This window comes from Lycorma delicatula, chromosome 2 (assembly GCF_047948215.1).
Source record: "Lycorma delicatula isolate Av1 chromosome 2, ASM4794821v1, whole genome shotgun sequence".
Classification (NCBI taxonomy): Eukaryota; Metazoa; Arthropoda; class Insecta; order Hemiptera; family Fulgoridae; genus Lycorma; species Lycorma delicatula.
In genome coordinates this window covers 219,245,828-219,270,417 of record NC_134456.1, presented here as the reverse complement: position 1 = coordinate 219,270,417, position 24,590 = coordinate 219,245,828, and the positions used below count along the sequence as shown (strand labels likewise).

General features: G+C 32.0%; 1 protein-coding gene across 1 annotated transcript in view; it reads right to left on the bottom strand.

Annotated features, from left to right (window-relative positions):
* Window positions 1-900: 900 nt before the first annotated feature.
* The window catches only part of LOC142319658 (protein FAM98A-like), a 43,533-nt gene continuing 19,843 nt past the window's right edge, over window positions 901-24,590 (bottom strand). Inside the window, exons 5-8 of the mRNA XM_075357202.1 lie at window positions 23,396-23,575; window positions 18,657-18,857; window positions 15,895-15,973; window positions 901-5,412 (exon numbers count right to left, since the gene is read on the bottom strand). Coding sequence (XP_075213317.1) covers window positions 4,922-5,412; window positions 15,895-15,973; window positions 18,657-18,857; window positions 23,396-23,575 — 951 coding nt within the window. The 3' untranslated portion in view covers window positions 901-4,921. The remainder of the gene's footprint in view (window positions 5,413-15,894; window positions 15,974-18,656; window positions 18,858-23,395; window positions 23,576-24,590) is intronic.

Sequence of the window (24,590 nt, the reverse complement as noted above, 5' to 3'; positions counted from 1 at the left end):
AATAACATGTTAAAATGGGTGTCTGTTAGTTTATGAATGAGAAGAGTGAACTCCATAATTACTAATCAATACTACAATGATATGATTTTTTAATACAATTAGAATAGTAGTAGTTCTTTCTTCACTACTTTCATTTCCTGTTAGCTACTCTCATTGTTCACATACTTAGCTAGGGCATAAAGTTTGAACATTGATTTTTTTGAATAAAAAGAAAACCACTTAGTGAAAACATCAGGAATGTGCAACACTAACCTAAAACGTACAATAAAGGCCCACCACACATATACTTTATAAGCTGTATTAGAGGACTGAAAAAAACATACAATAACATTTTATGCATTATTCATGCTGACTTTTTAAATTGAAGAATTATTTATTGTCCCAAGTAAACTCTTAGATCTTATCCATCTAAGGATGGATATCCAAAAACAAGTGTCCATCTAGAATTTCAATATGGAATCATCCTCCAACATGAAAATGTGCTCTTACATGTTACAGAAACAATCAGCTTTCTTTTGAAATTGAACTAGCAGAAAACTGGTTTACCGACTATAAATATATGACAATATACTTCCAAACTCAATTAATTGGAAAGTTAAAGGAATGTCTCAGAGGAAAGCATTTTATTGATGAGAAAGAAGTGACAACTTATTCTTAAAAGAAATTGGACGGAAACTTCTATAGAAAGACACTGAATAAACTAGTTTTTCAATGTGAAAATTCTTATTCAATTTTTGTGGTTATTTAGAAAGGGCAGGAGGGGGTGGTAAAAATGTTTGTAGTAGGTTTGTCAACTGAAACGAATAATACTTTTTGAATATACTTCATAGCCTAACTTTTATATACATGTAAAGAAAATGAAAAAGAATTGAATAAATTAAAAGAAACTTACATAAAATGTACTGCAATATAAAATTAATTTTATTTTTAATATACATTAAACTCTATAAATATAATAAATACTCTACCACATGTCAACACAAAATATTCACAGAATTTGAACCAAACTGTCTTAATAAACAAATAGAACAAATATACAAAAAAACTTGAACTCTAATTAAAGATCCTACAAAATATTTATGCTGCTAACTCAATTAGAAATTTCTAAAAACAGAATAAATCATACATAAATAAATCAATCATTTTAGTTTTCACAATATTATTAATTTTAATTAAAAATAATTACAGAAAATTACCTAATTTAAATATAATTCAGTCCTCAAAAAATGGAGAAGTAAAATAGTTTATCCTGAGAATAATTTACTACCTAACCTTACTGAATGAAATAAATATTGAGAAAAATAAAAAGTACAGAACAGAATAAATAACTTTTTTTTTTTACATTTATCAAATTACAAAATATCACAGAATTAATTACTATTAAAATTAACAGTAATATATAATATACTATAATTAAAAATAAAATTTAAATCAATTTATTGTATAAGAATACATTTATAGCAAGAAATTATTCAATTTTACAGGAATAAGATAAAATAATGGCATAAAATAAACTGTTGATTGGGATAATAAAACATTAAAATTACTAAAAAAATATAAATGATTTGATTTCAATAAAAATGAAATATGTGAAAATTATTCTTCCAAAGAACGATAATGAGCTAAAAACTGCTATAACTAGATTTATCGAAGAGATGCTACTAGTAAACCGTTGGAAGAACAATTTTCATGTAACCTGAAAGTGAGCTCTTTATCATTTTTAAAAATAAAAGAAATTGCCCACAATTAGTAAATTCACAATTTCTTTTAAGAATGCTGCTAAACATATAGGTATCAGCAATATACTACAGATGAAATATAATTTAAAAAAACATTTGGGTATCTAAACTTTAACAATTAATTTTCTGCTAAATATCTTACTTTTCAGTTTAAAATTATGAAGACAATAATCCATGAAGTAATTAATCCATTGACTTCTGAAATCAAGAAGCAAGATGTTTCCCTCATATAGAGGGAATATTTTAATATATAATTGTCTTAAACAGGTTAATTATTCCAATCATTATTTCTCATCTAATGAATATTTCAAATGTCAATATTCAAAAGATGCCAAACTACAGTATTATCATATAGGCTAAGCTGAAGGCAAAACTTTATTTTTTGTTTTATGCCGTCTAAATTATCTTTTTATATCAATTAATAGAAGATAATTTTTTTTATGACCAGAAACACTGACATAAACAAAGAAAAAATGAAAGCAGTGCATAGCTGTCTTATGATAGTAGATGGCCCACAATTCTTAAAGTTAACTATCAAAACTATCTTATCTTTAGAATAAACTTAATACATACAACACTACATAATTCAGTTACAAGTCACAGTCTGTTATGATAATTACAATTGCAAAAATGATTAATTATTATATTAAGACATTACATAGTCTTCAGAATAATGTAAAATAAAAGCTTTAATCATAAACTTAGCAATAACAAAATAGATTAATAAATAATTTTGAACAGTTGTGTGTAAAAAAAAAATCTCGCAGTTCATATATTTCATTTTTCTTTCTACTTCAATGATCACCTCAACATATATGCATTTCTTACTAAAAGATATATCCAACGTTTCATATACAACATATAATATCACATTACTGAGTGATTCTATTAATAAATTTCAGAGCACTGATTCACTCATTTCTGAGCTGAATGGCTGGAACTACATTAAGAAATATGTTTGGCTAGCTATTTCAAAATAATGAAATAGAGTCCAACGTTCTTTGAGATTGTCTTAGAATACACAACATTGTTCACTTGTTTTGCTTGAAACTTTTTAGGAACAAAAAAAAAAAAATTCAATAGTTTAAGAACTGAAATATGAATCTCCACTTAGATTAGACAAGGCGAATAAGAGATAAACAATTTCCTTTATGTGACTAGATTAAATTTTTTTTTAATGCAGAATAGTTTATTATGACTGTTGCAAAAATAATACACTACTGTTGCAAAAATAATACACTTTCAGCAATTAATGTGAAGGTACATTTTGATATATTAAACATAAATAATATTAATATTTTTCTTTCACAATAGTTTCCTTTTGCACTCTAAATTAGAATTATAAAAAACTGTAAATAGAGAGAATATCTATTCTCTCTATTCTGTAAATAGAGAGAATATGAATGATGTTTACATCATTCATCATGTAGTGCAAATGTTTAATTTAAAATTAATTCTATTGTAAATTCATCAAAAACCAGTTTTTATAAATTTTTACTAAATTTTAGTTATAACATATTATAACAAATAAAAATTTAGTAGATAACATTACAATACCTAAAATAATTAAATAATTATCATTACAAAAAAAAAATCATCATACATCAAAGCACCAATGTGCCAAGACATGTGGCAGAATTTAAATTCAGAAAATTAGTAAATATCTTTATGGGTATTGATTACAGTAATAAAAGAGCAGTAATTTTTATTTCACGGATAAAATCAAAATAATTATGAAAAATTTATAAATTTTTAAACTCTTTAATAAATTTATTTTCAGTACATTATAAAAGGTCTTTAAGTCTTCCAGATTTATTTAAAAATTATTTAATAATATTCCTGATAAGAGTATAAAAACACAGATACAAAAAATTGATAATTTAAAATAAAATATAAGGTTATAAATGAGGTACATACATCAGAATAAACATGTTCATAATTCATATGAAAAAAATTGAAATACTTTAAACAAAACAAAAAATAAATAACCACAATGTTAGATCAGAATGAACAAACTGCTATATAAAAAAACCTACCTATGTACTACCTACGTAGGTAGTACTTACCTACATAGTAGGTAAGTACTATGTTATACTTACTATCTTGCAGGTAAAATAAATAAACAATTACAATATAAGTAATAAAATATGTAAGAACTGTCAGAAAACAGACTCATTATACAGAAATTATGCCAGTCAAAAGCAATATACAGAAATTATGTAAGTCAAAAGCATCACTAGAACAAAAATTACCTAAAGGTCAATTTGAAATGATTACTTGATTATTATTAAAAATGAACTTAGCATTAATTTTTCCAAGAATGAAATTAATAAAAATAAAAATTTTAGTAACGTTATTTCTAAACCGAGTTCTGGGTAAGGTATCCCTTTCATTAATGGTTTCAAAACACTTGAAACATATCAGGGATTAGCATCCTAGAAATGGAGGCATGATAAATAAGGATAAGATCAATAAATAACTGATGTCAATGATTCCAACAGACCATTAAAGTTATCGGCTAATTGTCACAGCAGTTAATGCCAGTAGTTCTGTATTGAACTACTGGAAAATTTAGCAACAAATGTTTTTAACGATTTCAAATTATACATATTTATCACAGGTAAATTTTAAAATACATAATACATGTTTTGAATACGACAGCAATAATATTGTAAACCAGTGCTAACAGAACCTAAGCAGGAATGATTACGGAGATAATATTTGAAATGAAAGACAGAAATTGGAGCAACACATTTAGTTTATTAATATAGTTTTTTAAATCTTTTCTTCATACAGCAGGAATTTATAAGTTTCAGAAGAGCTTGAAAGCAATAAAAAAAATATATTATTTCTTTTTATAATATTTCATATTGTTATCTTTAATCTACAAACATTTCTTTGTATTTATTCTTTCTTTGATGGGTATCAAAGTACTGGAAGACTGATGTGTAAGAAAAGAGACATTTTAACTGAAAATAATGATATATGTAAAATGCATTCATTACAATGCATATACACTAATATGTTTTTCTATTAAACACAAAAATAAGTTTACTTGTTAAATAACAAACTATGTACAATAAAACTGATAAATCATTTTATGAGTGCACAGATAATAAATAATACAGTTTTTACATTAATACTTTTTTCAGTCATAACATACTGCTCATCTATACTTGAAATTATCGATAATTTTGACCCCTTCTATCTCTATCCCTACCTCTGCCACCTTGATATCCTCCTCTGTTATCATAACCTCTGTTATCTTGATACCCACCGCCTCCACCATGATAACCGGCACCACCTCCTTGATGGTAACCACCTCCACCTTGATGGTAACTGCCGCCGCCGCCACCACCACCACCACCCTGATAACCACCATAACCACCTCTGCTGTCATGATATCCACCTCCTCTATTGTCATGATATCCTCCTCTATTGTCTTGATAACCTCCTTGGTACCCACCCATTCTGTTGTCTTGGTAACCACCACCTCTGGCATCTTGATACCCTGTGCTTCTATTATCTTGATATCCTCCACCTCTGTTGTCTTGATATCCACCACCGCCTCCTCTACCACCACCTTGGTTCCAGCCACCTTGCACTCTTCCTCCTCTATCGCCACCTCCGCCCCCACCTCCACGTCCACCACTGAAACCACCACCTCCACCACCTGAAAAACATAAAAGAAAATGTCAACCCAAATTAATCAGACAGTTCATAACAATAGATGAGTAAGTACAAAAACTTGTATATACCTTAACATAAATCAGAATATCAGTGTGCATGTTTGCTTAAAACTCAAGAACTGCTCAGCAAATCTGAATGATTTCTCATCAATGTTTTAACTGAAGTGGGAGGATGATTTTAGGCAAACATTTATTCAATAATTAAATGGATGACCAGTTAAGTTAACACAAAGAGTTTGTCATGTTTTAATCACTTCTTAGGCATAACATGTTTAATTTTTCAAAAAATCAAACTCTAAGGAATAGCTAAATGATCTGAGAATATCATTTTAAAAAAATAACTAGTTGATCAAATTTGGGTAATTTTTCTCTTTGTCAAGATATCAGTAAGTTAACAGAATATTTATTGTGTAATAATTTTTGAAGATGAGTGAAATAATTTTTTGTGGTGAACATTAATAATGGGTATGAGTAAATTTATGACTGCAAATTGGTGAGAGTAGTTTTGTTTTAATATTCATTAAACGTTTTACTGTGGCCATTATCTTAATTTATGTATATTTTTACTGTTGTATGCATAAATAAACATAACAAGTAGGAGTAAACGCCAACTACAAAACTATTTTTAATGACACTTACAATACAATTGAAACCTTAGTTATGTATGCAAATTTTTTCCCTTGGAATATTTACATTGGGCTACCCCATCCTGATTAATAATAAAGTTTTGTTGTTAGTAATTCAGAATGTCAAAAGCTTTTCTTTCCTATTATGGTACATTAAAAAAAAAAAAAAAAATTACACGATCAGGATGTTTTTAAACAAAAAGAGTTCAAACAATGAAAATAGAAGCAACATGTAATCAGAATTGCGTGAGCGATTGTTGATGTATCTTTACAACATGACAAACTATCATTAAATATATCAATAGTTGGATTTAAGCTTGTGATGAAATCATAAAGTCAAAAAAAAAAAAAAAAAATAATAATCTATTAACAAGAGAGAAAATCCTTAAGATACAGCAGAATAATGGACTGCATTAATTCTTGAAATAAAAAACACTTATCAGGTATAAGTCTTATCTCGGGGGCACAAAGAAACCAACATGCTCCAGCATCAGAAGCTCCACCAAGTGATTTCAGAAATTTATAAAAAAAAACTTACTAATGAAGCAATTTTCCACCTTACCTTTAAAGATTTGTTAAATAAATATTTCACTCATATTTTACTGTGATATCCCAAAGGATAGATGTTATTGAATTTCTTGTAATATAAGAATTTTAAAATTTTATTTTACACAATCTCAATTGAATCTAAATACATTTACCGGAATGGATTTCAGTTAAAAATTACAAAACAAAGAGTAATTTATTGACACTATTGATTACAAAGTCAATATAAAGTTCAGTAATATTATTCTAGCCCTCAGGTAGATAATCCCCACGTCCGGAACATAACATCTATGTTCCACGTCCAGGGCGGCAACAGCTATACTTACGTACATTACATATAGCTGGCTAACGGGGTTCCGAGTATTGTTCTCGGTAATGTTCATTTTTGGCCGAATTACATCTACAGGCTGAGTTTAAGGACTGGGTTTTGCGGCCACCTGCAGGTACGACTTTATTAACGATTAAGGACATGGATTGATACCACCATTAGAGCTGGCGATATGGCGGCCACAGTCGAAGTTATTTGCAGGTATAACGGAGGCCTTTCGTTGTCCACATGCCCCCCGCGATGGCAAGCATGTAGTTAAGGTGCCCATGTTTTTCAGGGCATGGGAGCCCTGAAAACCTCGGTGTGTAGGGGCCTGGAGTCAGTGCAGAGACTGCGCATCCGCTCTCTGCCAAGTACTTCCGTGGAGTACCGGAACGGACCTCCAGGGTTGGTAACCCTGGAGTGGGGGTGTACTCCGGCGGCTAGCCTTACTACAGAAGGGATCAACGATCATGCAAACTGATCAAAAAACAAACATGGCAGAGGGTTCACGTAAACACTCTCGTCTAGAACCGGCCGTTTTGCCTGAGGCAAAACGGAGAAAGAGTGTGGAGTTCAAGAAAATTGAAGGTGAGGCTAGAAAAAGCTTACAAAAAGCTTTTTTTAAGAATAGTAATGTTCCAAAGCCTAAGTATCTGGTCATTACAAAGGAGGATGGTAATTTCTCGAGACTGAGTCCTTTTCTCATTCCTCGGGAGATAACTAAATGCGCTGGAGGCCCTGTGAAAGAAATAAGAAAAACCTTTAATGGACTTCATGTGGAAACTATGAATGATGCACAGTCTCAGAAGATCCTAGGGCTCCAAAAGATAGGAGATTTTGCTGTACGTGTCGATCCCCACGACACGCTCAACACTTCAAGGGGTGTTGTGGTCTGTCGGGATCTTCTTAACTGCAAGGAGCAGGAAATTGTGGAAGAATTAGCACCGCAAGGAGTACTAGTGTCGGAGGTTGAACATGAGAAGGAATGGCGAAGTCCTACCTTCAGCCTCTCATATACTTACTTTTAACCAGCCAAATTTGCCGGAGAAGATAAGAGCGAGCATACATCGATTAGATGTGCGAGCATTTGTCCCGCAACCAATGCTATGTTTTAAGTGCCAACGCTTTGGCCACACCGCTATTAGGTGTGAGAGACCACAGATATGCGTGTGCGGTAACGAAGTACATGGAGAGCCATGTAAGGAGCATCCTACTTGTATTAACTGCAAAGAACAGCATTCTTGTAGATCCAGGAACTGTCCTGTATACAAAGACAAAGTAGCTGTGCAGGAAGTAAAAACCCTGCAAAAGGTCAGCTACTTCGAAGCAAAGAAGATTGTAAATGCCCGCAGACCTAGAGCAACAACAACCCATGCTCAGGCTGCGGCTGCTGTTCCTGCTCCTGCTCCAGTTGCTGTTGATGAGAATGCAATCATTAACAAATTTGCGCCTACTTTGGCTGGCTTAATTGAAAGGATCACTGAAAATAAAATGAAGCCTTTCAGCAGCAAAGAAGCTGTTAAGCCAAGAATAATTGTACAGCCTCCTGCAGATACATCTTCGAAACAGAAAGTTGCTCCTGACCAAAAGAAAACGGCCGTTAAACCAAAAGTTCAAGTTCGACTTAGTGAGATATTAGATGATCAGAAGAAAGTGATTGCTTTGCAGTCCGTTGTGGAGGCTCCCAAGCCTCCTACAACTGAAGTGGCCTCTAAGCCTCAAAGGCCACCAAAAACCACACAGGGGGGGCGAGTGTCCCCCTTCCACAAATGGTGACCGGTGCTGCTCCCGTGTTGGGGGTCGGCCAGGTTGCCGCCTCTCAATCGCCGCCTGAAACCGGCGCCGATCCATGCCCGTCGTCGTCGGCGGCTTCGATGGTCTCCGATTTTCTGACCGGAAGCTACACGGGCGACGAAATTCCCCGCGAACACGAAGCTGTTCGCAATTTAAGGAAAAAAGAAAAGCCGAAAGGCAAACCCAGACAATAATTTAATTTAAAATCAGCGAGTCGATAGTACAGTGGAACATCAATGGATGTTTTTCAAACATCCATGAGCTCCAACGATTGGTACATGATGTAGACCCGATTTGTATATGTCTGCAAGAAACGCATTTCAGCCGAAATTAAAATTTTAAATTAAAAGGATACGATATATTTCGGCGAGATCAACCACCAAATGTAAGAGTTAGAGGTGGAGTAGCCATATTAATATCAACTAGAGCTACCACCGAAGCGGTTGTTCTAAATACAAATCTACAAGCAGTCACCATTAGAATGAAGCGTCCGCTTCAGGTCACAGTTTGCAGCATATACCTGCTGTATTTTGATTGGAAGGAGGATGACATAGCGCGATTAATTTCTGAGCTTCCCCCACCTGTCTTACTGGTGGGTGACTTTAATGCTCATAATTCTCTCTGGGGATCGGATCGAGTAGATCCCCGTGGAAGAGAATTGGAAAGGTTCCTGATGAATTCTCAACTTATGCTTTTAAACGATGGGTCAGGAACCTTTTTCAGTGCCAGAGATGGATCGACATCCTGTATAGATCTTGTACTTATAAGCAGATCGATAGCACTGAGATACAGCTTCCATGTTTTAGACGATTTGGATGGAAGCGATCATTTCCCGGTGCAAATTGTAACTGATGTTATAAGAAAAACATATCCCATTTCTAAAAGATGGTTATTTGATAAGGTAGATTGGACGAGCTTCACAGCTAGAACGATACTCCCTGAAACAACTAGAGTTATTGGAGATGATGTCGAAGCCATAACAAATGCTATAATTGAGTCGGTATCGAGATATATTCCCAAAACATCTGGGAAACTTAAGCGACCCGTTCCATGGTGGAACGATGAAATTAGTGAAGCTGTTAAAAGAAAGAAAAGAGCGTATAACGCCTTTAAGAAACGTCCTACAACAGAGAATCTCATTGCCTTTAAGAAATACAGGGCGTATGCAAAACATCTCATGATAGATTTTAAGAAACGATCCTGGCAGCAATACATGTCATCCATTGACAGAAGAGTACTTCTGCATCAGACATACTGACTGCATCAGTACTGTACTGCATCAGACATTTGGAGGAAAGTGAAGGCGATTTGTGGGCGTAAAAATTTTGCTTCCATAACTAGCCTTCAAGATGAAGATGAAATTAAAGACACTCCAAACGAAATCGCAGAGCTATTGTCCAATAACTTCGACAAGGCCAGCAAAACGGCCAACTACGAAGAAGGTTTTCGGACCAAAAAAGAACAACTTGAAGGACTACTAAACTTCAGAACTGAGTATAATTACTCATATAATGTACTATTTAAAATGGAAGAATTCGTGAAAGCGTTGGAGAAAGCAGGGAACACAGCTGCTGGTCCGGATGAAATCCACTATAATATGATCAGGCAGCTGAATACCACTGCAAAACGCAGATTATTACAACTCTATAATCAAATATGGCGGGATGGAATGTACCCGCAGCAGTGGAAAAAAGCACATGTTCCAGTACCGAAGAAAAATAAAAATTTAACAGATCCCAATAGCTATCGTCCTATTTCTTTGATGTGCACTATGGGAAAAATACTTGAAAAAATGATTAATAATCGACTCGTCTGGGTTTTGGAAAAAGAAAACCTGATATCACCGTATCAAGCAGGTTTTTGACAATACCATTCTACCACTGATCAAATGATCAGCTTAGAGGACATTATATATAACAGCTTTATTACAAGGAAACATTGTGTCGGAGTCTTCTTTGATCTTCAGAAGGCTTTCGATATGACCTGGCGTCATGGTATAATGCTCCAGTTACATGAATGGGGCATTCGTGGCAATCTGCCTATACTGTTCAGCAACTACATGAATGACCGCACCTTCCAAGTACGCGTCAAAAATGAATATTCATGTGAAAGAATATTGGAAAATGGCATACCGCAAGGTTCGCCGTTGAGGAGTACCTTGTTTACCATTGCCATTAATAAATTGATATTAGCCATTCCAGTAGAAATCAGCAAAAGCATCTACGTTGATGATTTGGCAATTGTGTATGCCAGCAACAAGACTGCTATGGTGAAATACAAATTGCAACGAGGGATTAACGCTCTAAATGAAGTTGCAAGGAATAATGGATTCCAATTCTCACCAGAAAAAATGTGCTGTGTACACTTCTGTAGGAAGAGAATTCCTCATCAAAGTCCTACGTTGACAATTGGCGATAATCCAATACAATATAAAGATAACGTGAGATTTCTAGGACTAGTATTGGATAAATCCCTTACGTGGGGATTACATATACAGGACTTGAGTGTTAGATGCAAAAAAGCCCTAAACATTATAAAATGTTTATCGAACATTAATTGGGGCTCAGATAAAGAGATATTATTGAGATTGTATAAGGCATTGGTTCAATCAAAACTAGACTACGGATGTATTATATATTCATCCACTAGGAAGTCGCATTTAAGAAAGTTAGACGTAATTCATAATAGCGGAATAAGATATTCGACATGCGCTTTCCGCACAAGTCCAGCGGCTAGTCTGATGTCCGAAGCCGGAATAATGCCACTGCATTATAGAAGAGAGATCCTTTTGCTAAGATATGCAGCAAATATATGGGCTTTTCCTGCCCATATAAATAACAAACTTTTCAACAACCATCCAATGGCTGCATTATATGAACGTCGTGCTACCTATTCCAGACCAGCCGGAATTAGGTACCACAAATTGAGAAGGAAATACGAAATTGCTATTCCAGACACATTAGCAATTTCTACTAGAGAAATACCGCCATGGCTCTTGCCAGCAGTAAATACAAGGTTGGATCTCTCTCAGGAAGAAATAAAAAAGTAACCAGCAGTGATCATCCAACAGGAATTTTTGGCAACCGTCAGTAGTTACGAAGAACATATTACAATTTATAATGACGGTTCTAAAACCGAACATGGTGTTGGATGCTCCATATATGTAAATGGAGAAGCCCACTTTTGGAAACTGCCATATATGGCCAGTATCTACACGGCAGAACTTACTGCAATTCAGCAAACTCTTCGCTACACTGAACACTATTGCGAAGAGAGAGTGCTAATATGTTCCGATTCTTTAAGTGCACTTGTTGCAATTCGGAACAAGAGCATTAAGGATGTCCTAATTGCAAACATCCTGTCCATTTTATACGTTCTAAATCAATCGAGGACAGCGATGCGTATTTGTATGGACTCCAGGGCATGCTGGTATTTCAGGTAATGAAATCTCAGACGAAACTGCCAGAAAAGCAACAGTCTGTGATGATTTGGATGCATTTCCTGTAAGAGTGGCAGATGTTAAAAACAGTCTAACTTACATAGTAAGAAGCAAATGGACTACTGATTGGAGGAGTTTAAATACAAAATTAAACTCGGTGAAAACTTCTCCATATAAATGGAAAAGCGAAGCTAAGTTCACTCGCCGTGAACAAGTAGCTGTGACCAGACTTAGAATCAGTCACACGTGATTAACAAATTCATTTGTTAACCGGCGAAGAGAGACCAATGTGCAGTGTTTGTAATAAAACATTGACAATCAAGCATCTAACAGAAGAGTGTACAATATATAAGGACCTCAGAAAGAGGTTCCGTCTAAGAAATGACATTACTGCTGATCTGGATAATGGAAATGAAGAAAAGATAGTTGCTTATTTACATGCCAGTGGACTTCTTAGTAGTCTGTAAAAGTGAGAAATTTAAAGCTGTGATAAAGTCTCTAAGAGGTAGTTTCATTTAAATGTGGAATTCTTGAAGCGTGGCACATGTAGTGACAGGAGGTAGCCCTCTTGCCTAGGTCACCCTGGCTCGTCTGCATTCAAGAGCAGTGAGTCAGGGTGTGTCCAATGATGGCATGGGGGACCCTCAAGGGTGAACTATGGGCGCGAGGCTATGGGTAAGTGCAATTGGATGCCCGTAGCCTGTTTCTAAGGAGTGGTCAACTGCCACGGCACCTTGGCGCGACTGATATACTGCTCAACGGCAGTTCTGGTCGCCCTGAGGGTGCTTAAACAAACTATAAACGAGACACGTAGAAGAAGGAAATGGTATTGATATCTTTTATTTTTAATTTCATGGTCTTTTGAGAACCTTATCTCAAATTTTAATATCGGGACCCTTTACACCCCGTAAGTATTGTGTTTGTCCTTGTATTTTGTGTCTTAATGTTTCTGTGTAGTTTGTGCTTTTAAATAAAATGTAAGGGCCCTTTACACCCTTACATATGACGATCCTGATGGTGATACTAATTTCTTTCTAAGAACTTGACGAGGGCTAATGACCTTAGTAGTCTATGCCCGTAAAAATTTCAGAAAAAAAAATTATTCTAAGGTCATTTATAGAATTATTTTAGATCTGATAATTCAATTTTCTGGTGAATATTATGTATTTACATTTCTTAATGTTTAATTCACAATTATTTACATAACTCCATTTTAAATCATACCAAGATCCTGCTGGAACAGAATGCAGTCATTATTAGAAATATCAAGAATAAATTTTAACGTCATCCACGTACATTAAACATCTTGAATATCTGAGGCAGCTAAGGAGGTCATTGAATAATAATAAGAAAGTCTAGGTTACTACTTTGGGGAACTCCTGAAGTATTACAAAACTTATCAGACCTACAGCCTACAAATAATACATCTTAAGTAAATACCGAAAAATTACCCAAAATAATATATTTTTTTTAATAATACTGAGTGTTCAACACTGTCAAATGCCATTTTATAGGAAAGATAAATTGTATGCACATTCCAACAATATATCAGATGTAAATGTGACAAGATTAGTTATTATAGAGTAGTTCAGACAGAAACTGTGTTGAAAATCTGAAATACAATACTTTAGAGGTCAAATAGTTTTTCTTAAATGATAATTTCAAATATCTTTGTCGAACAATTAATTATAGATACTGGTCTATAATTCAAGATATTATTATCACCTGATTTATGTATGAAAGTAATCTTGCTAGTTTCTATTTAGTCAGAAATTTGGTTTGCTTCAATGACAGATTAAAGAAGTAATGTAAAGGATGGCAAAGAATACTTGCACATCCTTTAATTCGACTCTTTGAATAATATTTCTATTACACAAACAAGCATATTTGGACTTATTCACTCTTATTACAGCGCAAAGCCTGATAAATCAGATCACAGAAACTATCAACCGCCTCATCCATGTTTGTGCAATTGTACAAAGATTGACAATCCTATCCATATATCTTATGAAGCTAATAGAAATTATATTTCTTGAAAATTTTAATTTCCAGAATATTGATTTATGCGTAGACGATTAGGGACACTTTACAGAGGAAGTGATAGTGGATGAAACATATCTTCCATTACAAATGGAATGAGCAATTCATGATCAATTTTCAAATAGATACTATTAAGAATCAGATCTCAAGTATTTCCACGAATGTTCTTAATCAAATTTCAAAATTTCAGACCAAAAAATGATATAGAATTAACAATTTGTTTACTTTTATTAGAACCTGCACAAAAAATTATAATTTTGATCTTCTACTTCAGACATTCTTTCAATAATTGAAAATCACTTTCTAATATACCCATAAATTCATCATTAATAACTTAGTAGAATAGATAGATGAAAATAAACAAGGTTAATATTGTTTGTCTTCATTTCCAAACATACTTTTAATATGTCAAACTTTATCATCGACAGTGAACAAATTAATGAGGCCTTCAATTTTGATAGATAAGTAATCATGACCAACCACCACATGACATACCCAGAACTGTTTTGTTTTGTATCACAATGATAATACAATATTCATAATAGTTTGCTAATTGTTATAATTAAAATTTCAATTCAACCAGGTCTCCGAGAAAATGATCATATAATAATTTATAGAATAAAGTGATGCAATAAATAAATCTAATTTAGTTCATAACCCACAAACATTTGGATATTAAATTGATTTTAAAGTGTTACACATTTTTTTGAACAGCCTGGTGTATATATACATATACATAACAGGGAATGAATATTTCTTACATGAAAACTTAATTTTTAAAGTAGTATGTATTTACATAATGTAAAAATAATGAATAATGGTACTTAATAAAACAATATTATAACATCTACTAACAGATAATGTTTAGGTAAATAGTACGTATTTAATAATCCTATCATATAAGAGGGTTATTTTTTTTTCAAGGTCCGATCAGTTGCGAAATAAAAACCTGTGCAAAAATCGGATAAACCTTTGTGCATATGTGTTGCGCAGCGTCTTAGTATGGCCTTTAATCACGCCGCGTCACTTCGTTTAGTTCTGAACATGCAGCTAGCACGTAAACATGTCTACAACAATAGCATCACTTGCTAAGTGTAAAGTGCGTGTGGTAATTTGATTTCTTCAGGCTGAGGGGTGTAATGCAGCTGAAATTCATAGACGAATAAGTAACGAGTACGGTGAAACTTCAATGAGTGGCAGCAAAGTGCGACAATGGTGCAGGAACTTTAAAGCAGGACGTACAGATGTTCATGATGCAGGCGGTCAGGGAAGGAAGCGAGTGTCAACCAATGATCTCGTTGGGCGAGTGGATGAGGCAATTCGAGAAAATCATCGGTTCACAATTTCTGTATTGAGCGATTAGTTTCCTGAAATTTCAAGGTCAGCTCTCTACACCATTGTGAGTAAGTCTTCAGTACCGCAAACTATGTGCGAGATGGGTTCCCAAGATGCTTGGGAACACAGGCAGCTCCGTTCTATGACGAGGATATTGGAAAGTTGGTACCACGCTACGACAAATGTCTAAATCGGAGTGACGACTATGTAGAGAAATAGCGTAACTATGTAAGTACTTGTTACAAATAAAAAATTTTTTATTTTCACTGTGGTTTTAATTTCGTGACCGATTGGACCTTGAAAAAAAAACCCTCGTAAAAGGATAAAATTATGCAATTTATCATAATGTAGGATAATAAAAAAAAAATTACGTTACCTGCACCACGCTGCTGCCAGCTAGGCATCTCTGGCGGTGGAGGTTCTTGTTCATTAGGGCGACCCCCTCTGTCTGGAACCTGCATTAATAAAATCACTATTATCATTATGAACATAGGATAAATTAACAAATCTCTATATTGCTAAATTAGTGAAACAGAGAACCATAAGGTGTAGAATCAAATCATAAGTTAATACTTACAACATTCTTAAAATTCATTTAAAATTATAATAAATGTACAGAGTAATTAAAAAAAAACAAGTTTTACTGACATAAATCAATATAAGAAAAGAAGAGGAACAAATACTAATAAATTTATTAGCACTAATGGCAAAATTTTAAGGCTGAGATTAATTAAAATCTCAAGATCTGCAAGATCAATCATAAAATTGAACTATGATTAAGCCATTAATGGACCTTTCCCAAACATAGACAAGAGAGGACTTGTTGCAGTAGTTTTTTTTGCATGAAGCAAATGCCCAAGAATAGCCTGTATTTTTAGTTAGAAATTTCTATACAGTAATCTTACTAATATAAATTGTTTTTTTATTTTTAACTCTTCGCGGGCAGAAAGCCATATATGAAAGTTACTGGCTGTTTGTCTTCATGTAGTTACATATAAATGGCAAGAGATGTTTTGAGACAGGAATTCTTGATACAACGTAATTGGGAACCATTTTACTTCAGTTATCAGATAAGTTCAACAATTGTGCGTATGTAAAAAGACACATGCAATATTTTTTCATGTTTTTCGCTCATTTTAAGTAATTTGTTTGCAAACTGTTCCTTCCAAAACTTAATTTTTGGCTTGATTTGTTTGAACTCAAAAAAATTTTTGAGACAAAAATTCAGAAGGAAACTAATAAAAATATTTATATTTAATCATAATAAAACCATATTATACTATTCCCTGCCTAGGTGCACTACTTCTTCAAAATTACTGTTTTTATATTACCATCAATGTTACTATTATTATTCAGTATCTTTTACATGAAAAGAACTCAATGTAAAACATAACCAAAATCATCACCTATAGTTTGCAAAATTTTAGTGCGCTCAGTGAGGCTTGTGTCGTTTTCGCGTAAGCTTTTTCTTATGAGATAATTAAACCGTGTTCCTTAACCAGATTGGTGGCAGAATTCAGTAAAAACACAATGTATAAGTTGTTTTTATGCATGAATGCATGTTTTAAGTTATGTAATCGTTTTTGGATGAACTTTTTTTAAAAATGTCTTTCACCTACAGCCATAAAACATCGCTGCTCACTAAGGGTTAAATATATTTTTTGCATAAGTTAGGATGATTGCTAAATAGTAATTTACGTATAAATTATCTTCGAAAGTTCTGAAAAATGTAATTTTCTAAAACAGGGATTTTATGTGAGACACAAAATTAACATGCAATTTTATCTACTAATTCAAGTAAATCAAAGTTAAAAAAAAAATTATTTCAATAACTTCATTTAGTTTACTATTAACTAAAAAAACATAATTTTGATCACTATTACATAATGTTGAACAACAGCAGTAGAGAGAATTAAATAAATCATTTACAAAATTTGAATTGATATTAACAACAGGGAAGGAAATGAAAATATGTTTCGTTTCTAAACACATTTTACATTGAGAACTTTGGCTTCTAAACCAATATGGATTCAAACAAACTTCATGTGGGTCTATCGATTACAAGAATGGATAGGTTAAAAATATAACTGAGGCAGTAGTGGTACAGCAAATGCGATAAATTTATATTTCTTTATATTAACCTATTCAGAAATATATTATCCAGAAAAATGTGGATGGTGTAACACCATTTCTTCAATATTTTTAAACCTGCTTATGGTGAACTCATATTTATTGGATGCTAACCATTTTCTAGGAATCTGAGGACCTGCTGTAATTATGAGATGGGTTATGAATAAAATTTATTAACATAATATGCAAAATGCACATGCATTAAAATAATCTGAATAGAATGCAATATTAAACAGCCTACAATCATATACACTTTTAAGTTTTTATGAAATATGTATTTAAAATTGTTAACCAGCTGTGGTAGATCATACTACACAAAAAATCAAATAAAATATATGTACAAGCAGATTTTAATTGTTTTTTTGGAAAATGTCAGAATTTTATGTTTCTAAATTACAAAAAATCTTGGAGTAATTATTTTTAGTATCTAACTGTTGTAATTTAATTTTTTTTATTAAAATGCATCTTTAATAAGAAAATGCTAATAAAAAACATTTACATTAATAATAAATATAGTCCCCCTGAAATAAATGTGATGCAAAACCTATATTTCACATTAGGTAACAGTAAATTCTCCAAGTTTTATTCTAATCATTTTAGGCTCTGTTACACCATATATAAAAACATTCAAATCATACTTACAAGTGAGAAAAATTGGTTAATACAGTCAAAATTAGAAAACTGATAAAATATTTAAAACAAAGGAAAATATGAAATATATAAATCTTAATCAGATTCTGATAAACCTTTTTTTTTACAGATTTACAAGCTAAATAATCTCAATTACAACCCAGAGATTGTACTGTGCAAAAGCCTTTTTTTAGTTTTTGAAAGCAAAAGTTACTATTTATTTATTCTTGTCTGTGAAATAGGACTGCTGGGTTCAACAAGTAAATGAAAAAAAAAGATCAATGCTATTTTTGTTTTTTTTTTTTTTTTTACAGAAAATTTTTTGACTATAAGAAAAATTTGTTTTAGATTTAAAAATAAAAAAATTACACTACTTACCCGGCCAATTATAACTTTATTTGTAGAAGATTGAGTTTTCTTCCGAACTGAAGCCCCAGATGTTTTCTCAACAATAGCAAGGTCTTCACGTGCGGCTAACAAGTCAGCAATATCAACATTGGGTTCAGTTAAGATGTTTTTACGCTGAGCAGTATATACTTGAGCTATTCTATCTTCTTGTTTTTTCAAGCGATCTGACCACTGAAAGAAAAATTTGTATAACATGCAGAAACGATCTAATACATTGCAGATAAAATGGCAACAGATTTTTCAATTTCTTAAACGATGATCACAATGTTTTATCATTTATACTTATTACTTACTATGCCTGATTATCTACATTTACACAAGGCAACTCTAATGTTAAGTTTACAGTATAATTCTAATTATCCTCCAGGTTTAGGCCACATGAGTAATCAGTTTTTATATAAGAGCAGGTCAATAAAGAGACCATCTAATTTTTGTTTTAAAGACAGTAAAACAGAGAATTTTTCCAGTGTTAGATATGTAAGTGTGTGAATATTATATCACATTTTTTTATATAAAAATACTTTTAATGATTTACTCTTTTATTATGGTTTCTTTTGGTTTACAAATACTTCTACATTTAATTTCCAAACAGCTAGCTTACATATTCATAGTCTTACAATTACATCTGATTTATTTTATACAAAAAAATGTACAGCATAAATATCCAAATAAAAAGTATATTAAAATTCATAATATAATAAAATACCATAAACGGAGTAATCAACCAAGAATCAGAAAAGGGAAGCTGCTGTTAGATAGAAAAAAAATGAGGAAGGACATAGTTTTAAAAACATTTCTGGTTCATGTCAAAAAAAAAAAAATGTAATAGCACAGACTCCTGTGCAACAGGATGTGATCTAAATAAAATGTGGCACTGACTTACAAACAAAACACACTACACTAATGTTTAAATTTTACAATGGGATCCTAATCCACTAAGATTGTAGACCATCTGGTTAATCAGATTTTATACAAGGAGAGGGCAGTGAAACAGACTATTCAATTTTTGTTTTCGATCAATAAATAGAGACTAAAAAACAGTAAGTAAACAATAAACAGACAGTAATCTTTGGCCACAAAACACCATTTGCTAAGTCATACAACTGTTAGTCATTGAGCTACTATAGCTTAAGAACACACATTACAAAGTCACCAGATTTTTACCAAATTGAAAATAAGAGATCTAGAAGAACAACATATTTGTATTAAATTTTGTTATTTCAGATGCTTCAGCAAGTACATACAGAAAACTTTGAGCTGAAAACAGTGCTACACAGGTTTATCATTTTAAAGTGAGCAGAATATTAACTAACGAAGATTTAAGAGTTGGACAACCATTCATGTCAACAAACAATAATTAGAGCAAAGCAGTTTTTGGTATGATCCATTTAAATGTTGAAGAACTTGCTGGGATGTTGTTTGTCTCCAATACTTAATTTTTATATTAACATACACAGTGTATCATGAAGCTCTCATGGGAATTTCAAAACCTATTCTACTAGTGAAATGGAAAAAATTAATATGAACATATGTCCTAAAATACTTCATTGGGAGTTACAGCTACACCAGTGAAATGAGATTATACTGAAATTTTTAGGAAATTAATTAAGGGGCAGAATTACTGATTTCTTATGGTTTTTGACCTGAGGAATTGATTAAAATAAGTCCCAGACCGTACCGGCAGTAAGTTTTGAGAAATCTGGGTTGAAAACCAATAACTGGGTAAAAACCCTGTTTTTTTTTAATATTTGGCATACAATAACATTATTAAATGGGTAATAAACACATAAAACTTTTAAACAAAACTTGCAGAGAATTTAATTCTAAAACAAAATAGTTTTAAGATAAGCTGAATAAAACAAAGAAAAGTTAGAAAAATTTGAATTCTATTTAGAAATAAGTGCATTACTACATTTGTCCTACGTAATCATTATAAGTACTTTTTTAAATACTTATTTAATTGTAAACAAAAACTAAATACTTTTTTGGTGATGTGAAAAAAAAATTTGCTTTTAAAAAATCAATAAAAGAACTAAACAAAAAAGGAAATTAGACAACTATTATTAAATTAAAATAAAGATTTTTTTATTAATGACAAAAATCAGTAATTATTTAAGAAATTATTATTTCAAAGTCGGCAATAAAATAACAACAGCTGATCCACAATGCATATAATATTATAAAAACATTTTAAACACTTTTTTAAATCATTCTGTAAAGTACATTAAGTATATCGGGTTATTGCAATTTTTTTGTGAACTGTGTTGTTAGTAAAGGTTTTCCATGAATTTTATTTGAACATGATCGATTTTCCATTGAAGTAATGCTGCACTTATTTACAACACAGGAATATAAATGGTATTCATTTTGGGTGTAATAAATGACTGTTATCTGTATCCTGTAATGATATTCTGACAGTTCCTGTATAGTAATAAATGATATCGTTCTTGAACAGGTATTGAATTTCAATTATCTTTGTTATGACATATTCTATTTTAACAATAATGATGTTGGAAATAAATTAAACAAGTTTAGATGTGCACAAGTGGGGTTAACCGTAAAACAAGGAAAGAAACTAGAATGAAAGTTTTTACAACAATGGCCATACCTGTCTTGAAACATGGAATTAGGGCATGGGAAAAATCTTTAATACAGGCTGCAGAAATGAAGTTTCTGAGAGTGACAGCTGGTTAAACAAGATTGCATTGACAGATGAGTGAGGATAAGTGAAGAGAGTTTCAAATGACTCCTGCTACTTGATTATATAAGATTATACAGGTCTAACTGGTGCAGACATATGGAAAGAATATCAGAGGAATGACTACCAGTCAGACTACAAAATTATAGACTGTATGGTAGAAGAGATAGAGGTAGACCTCTTATGTATCAATACTATGGATTGGTTAGTCAAAAAAAAAATGTTGAACTTCAATTTTGAGGAAAAAGTAATAACAGAATGTAAAAATACAACTACTGTATAACACTCAGTTTAATAATGAAAAACAAGTATTTAAGGGAGTGCATTGCATCCTCCAATAACCAGGGTCCCATCAATGCATTCCTGTTAGGCTGAAAGACACTAGCACCGTCAGGCCTTCAGTGGATGAAGGGGAATCATGTCAGGAGAAATACGCAAATACATTGCTAGTCTCCCAAGGCCAGCCCAAGTAACAATCTCAAACTGATCTTCAAGGATCTGAATGCAACCCATAATTCTGTACATAAACAAAACCAATAAATAACTGACAAACAAACACCTGCTTGATAATAAGAAAGACCCAGCAGCAAGGACTGTTGTTCAGGTTCTGCGATTAATGGGGCAATATGTAACCCCTGCTATCCTTGCATTCCATTTTTTTTTCTAACCAGAACATGTCAGTAGTGATCAATTTATTTTCTGAAAATTACAGATTTACTTCTAGAATATTGGAACTGATCTCTTGTTAACAGTATTTTACTTGAAATCAGATTAAACTAGAGCAAGAATAAACAATTATAAGTTTATTTTAAATTATATTTAAGTGGTCAAACAAACCAATCAAGAGATGAAAGATTTAAATAATGCAACTGCAAAGAAAAACATGTACTAAGATAAGAAAACGCATGACTAATACAGACTTATATTTATGAAGGCCCAATGCAATGCAATTTCAACAAGTCTATATTAGATTGCTTAGCTTTTTCATGAAGTACGATCACTAGAGAGAGTCCTTATACTTGGTAAAATTTTACTTTTCTTGTAGTGTTTGCCCAGATACTCATTTCTTTATCATGGTTTAGAAGAAAAGAAAACATAGGAAAATGAATAGCAGATCTCTTACTATTCATTTACCAATTTCTTATTCTTCATAATCCACATTTTCCCTATATATGAGTATGTTTAAAAGAAGATCAATTTTCATCACTTAACTTACAACCTAACTAAAGTTTGCTGTCCCCTTCAAATTAATTCTCTTTCCTGGGAATATATAATTCCTAACATTTCTCTCTGCTGGCAATACACCGCTTCCAATATTTACTGAACATTTCATAGAATGTACTTTAAGATGACATGCAGCTGTCAACATATTCTTCCTTAATGCCTTTATGATTTGAAAACTACATCCTTTCATGTTTTGACTTAATTTAAGAACAGGAAAAAATTTACCAAGATCAAATACAAAGGGTAGGTGAGGAGACAGGATAGTTTTGGCACAGAATTTTGCTTACTGTTTTATCATGTACAATACATTCCACAATGGGAGAATCTTTCCCAGTCAAAAAAAAAAATCAAATCACCTTGATGTTGGACAGATTCATGTGGATTCTTTTTGGCTGTGGCAATCCTTTATTCATCTGTAGTGTGAACTGCATCATGGTTTCAACGTTATAGCCATAATTATTTCTACACTTCCTACTAAATTGCTAAGAAGTTCTTGACTAATGTTAATAATGTTCTTTTTTCATCAGCCAAAACAGAACACAAATTTTATGGTAATGCAATACATGTCAAGTTTTTCTCTTAAAATAACAACTATATTATATTTTTCAAGTAATACGATGAGAAAAGACTTAATTTTAATAAAACTTTTATTTTAAGGTGGATAGTATTCTCAAGTGATTATGACTTCATAGACAACAAAATAAATATATTATAAAATTAAAATAACTTTCATAATTAAAACTTTTGTACAAATACAGCATATAAATAAAAAAAAACCAATACACACCTGGAATGACTGTATTGTTACATCTAATCTTTTCAGCAACATTTCACGTCTAAGTTTGTACTCATTTCTAAGTTTTTCAAGTACATCCTCTAAAGCATACCACTGCTTTTCAGTTAATATTGTATTTAACAGTGGTTTACCGACAAGTTCGGGGGGTGAAGTTGATAAAACTTGTTTTACCTGAAGTTAAAAATGTTCATAGTTATTAATTTCAATATTTAAAATTATTTACAAAAGCATTTACAAAAAAAAGAAGATTTCACAGAATAAAACCTACAATTTAAAATAGAAACAATTCCAAGGAAATTCAATTGTTCTGGGAAACCAAATGATTACATAATAAAAGGAATGAAGATATTGCATAATTATCTTAAAACATTTCTAAACATTCATCTAGTTCTATGTCAAGCATTTCTGTAAAATATTTTTCCTAAAATAGTTGTGACAAATGTAAACTCTGTTTGTTAATAAATTAAATGACAAGTAACCAAGAAAATAACTAGTATATGGTTTAAGCACTATGAATAAAAATCTTTTTATGGTCAGGCTTACTCAATATAAACAAATATATGTCTACATCTGTTCATAAGTTGCCACTTCAATACATTATCATGATATTATCAACTTTAAATCTACTTCTATGAATCTATTTAACTATTACCAAGAAAATTTAAAAAAATCTATAAATAATAATTTAATGAAATCTACTTTTTAAAGGCTTTAACAAAACAATATGGGCCAAAATGTAGATCATGCATTGCTAAGTAATCTAAGGTCCCAAAGTTCGAATACAAAAAAACAAACAACAATGATTTCATTTTTCTATGTGCAAAGTATATTCTAAAAGTTCCCAGAATTGTCTAAAACAGCTTAAAATAGTTATCATAATATGGAAATGTTTTATTTTTATGTTTGAAGCACATCACGATACAGTCCCATTACATTTTTCCAGTTTCACATACAATAATACTAAAGTTGTTTGATTCATATGGAGTATGTCAAAATGACAAATGTTAATAACTGAACAACCCACCAACATAAAATTTTACTTTTGAAACTCATGAGATACTGAAAGGATATTTCCAATTACTATCAAAATCTTCTAAGCAAGATCATAACAGTAGGAGGAGATAGGATTTTTGTATAATCCAAAGGCAAAAGGCCAATCATTAGAGTACAAGAGTGGTAATCAATA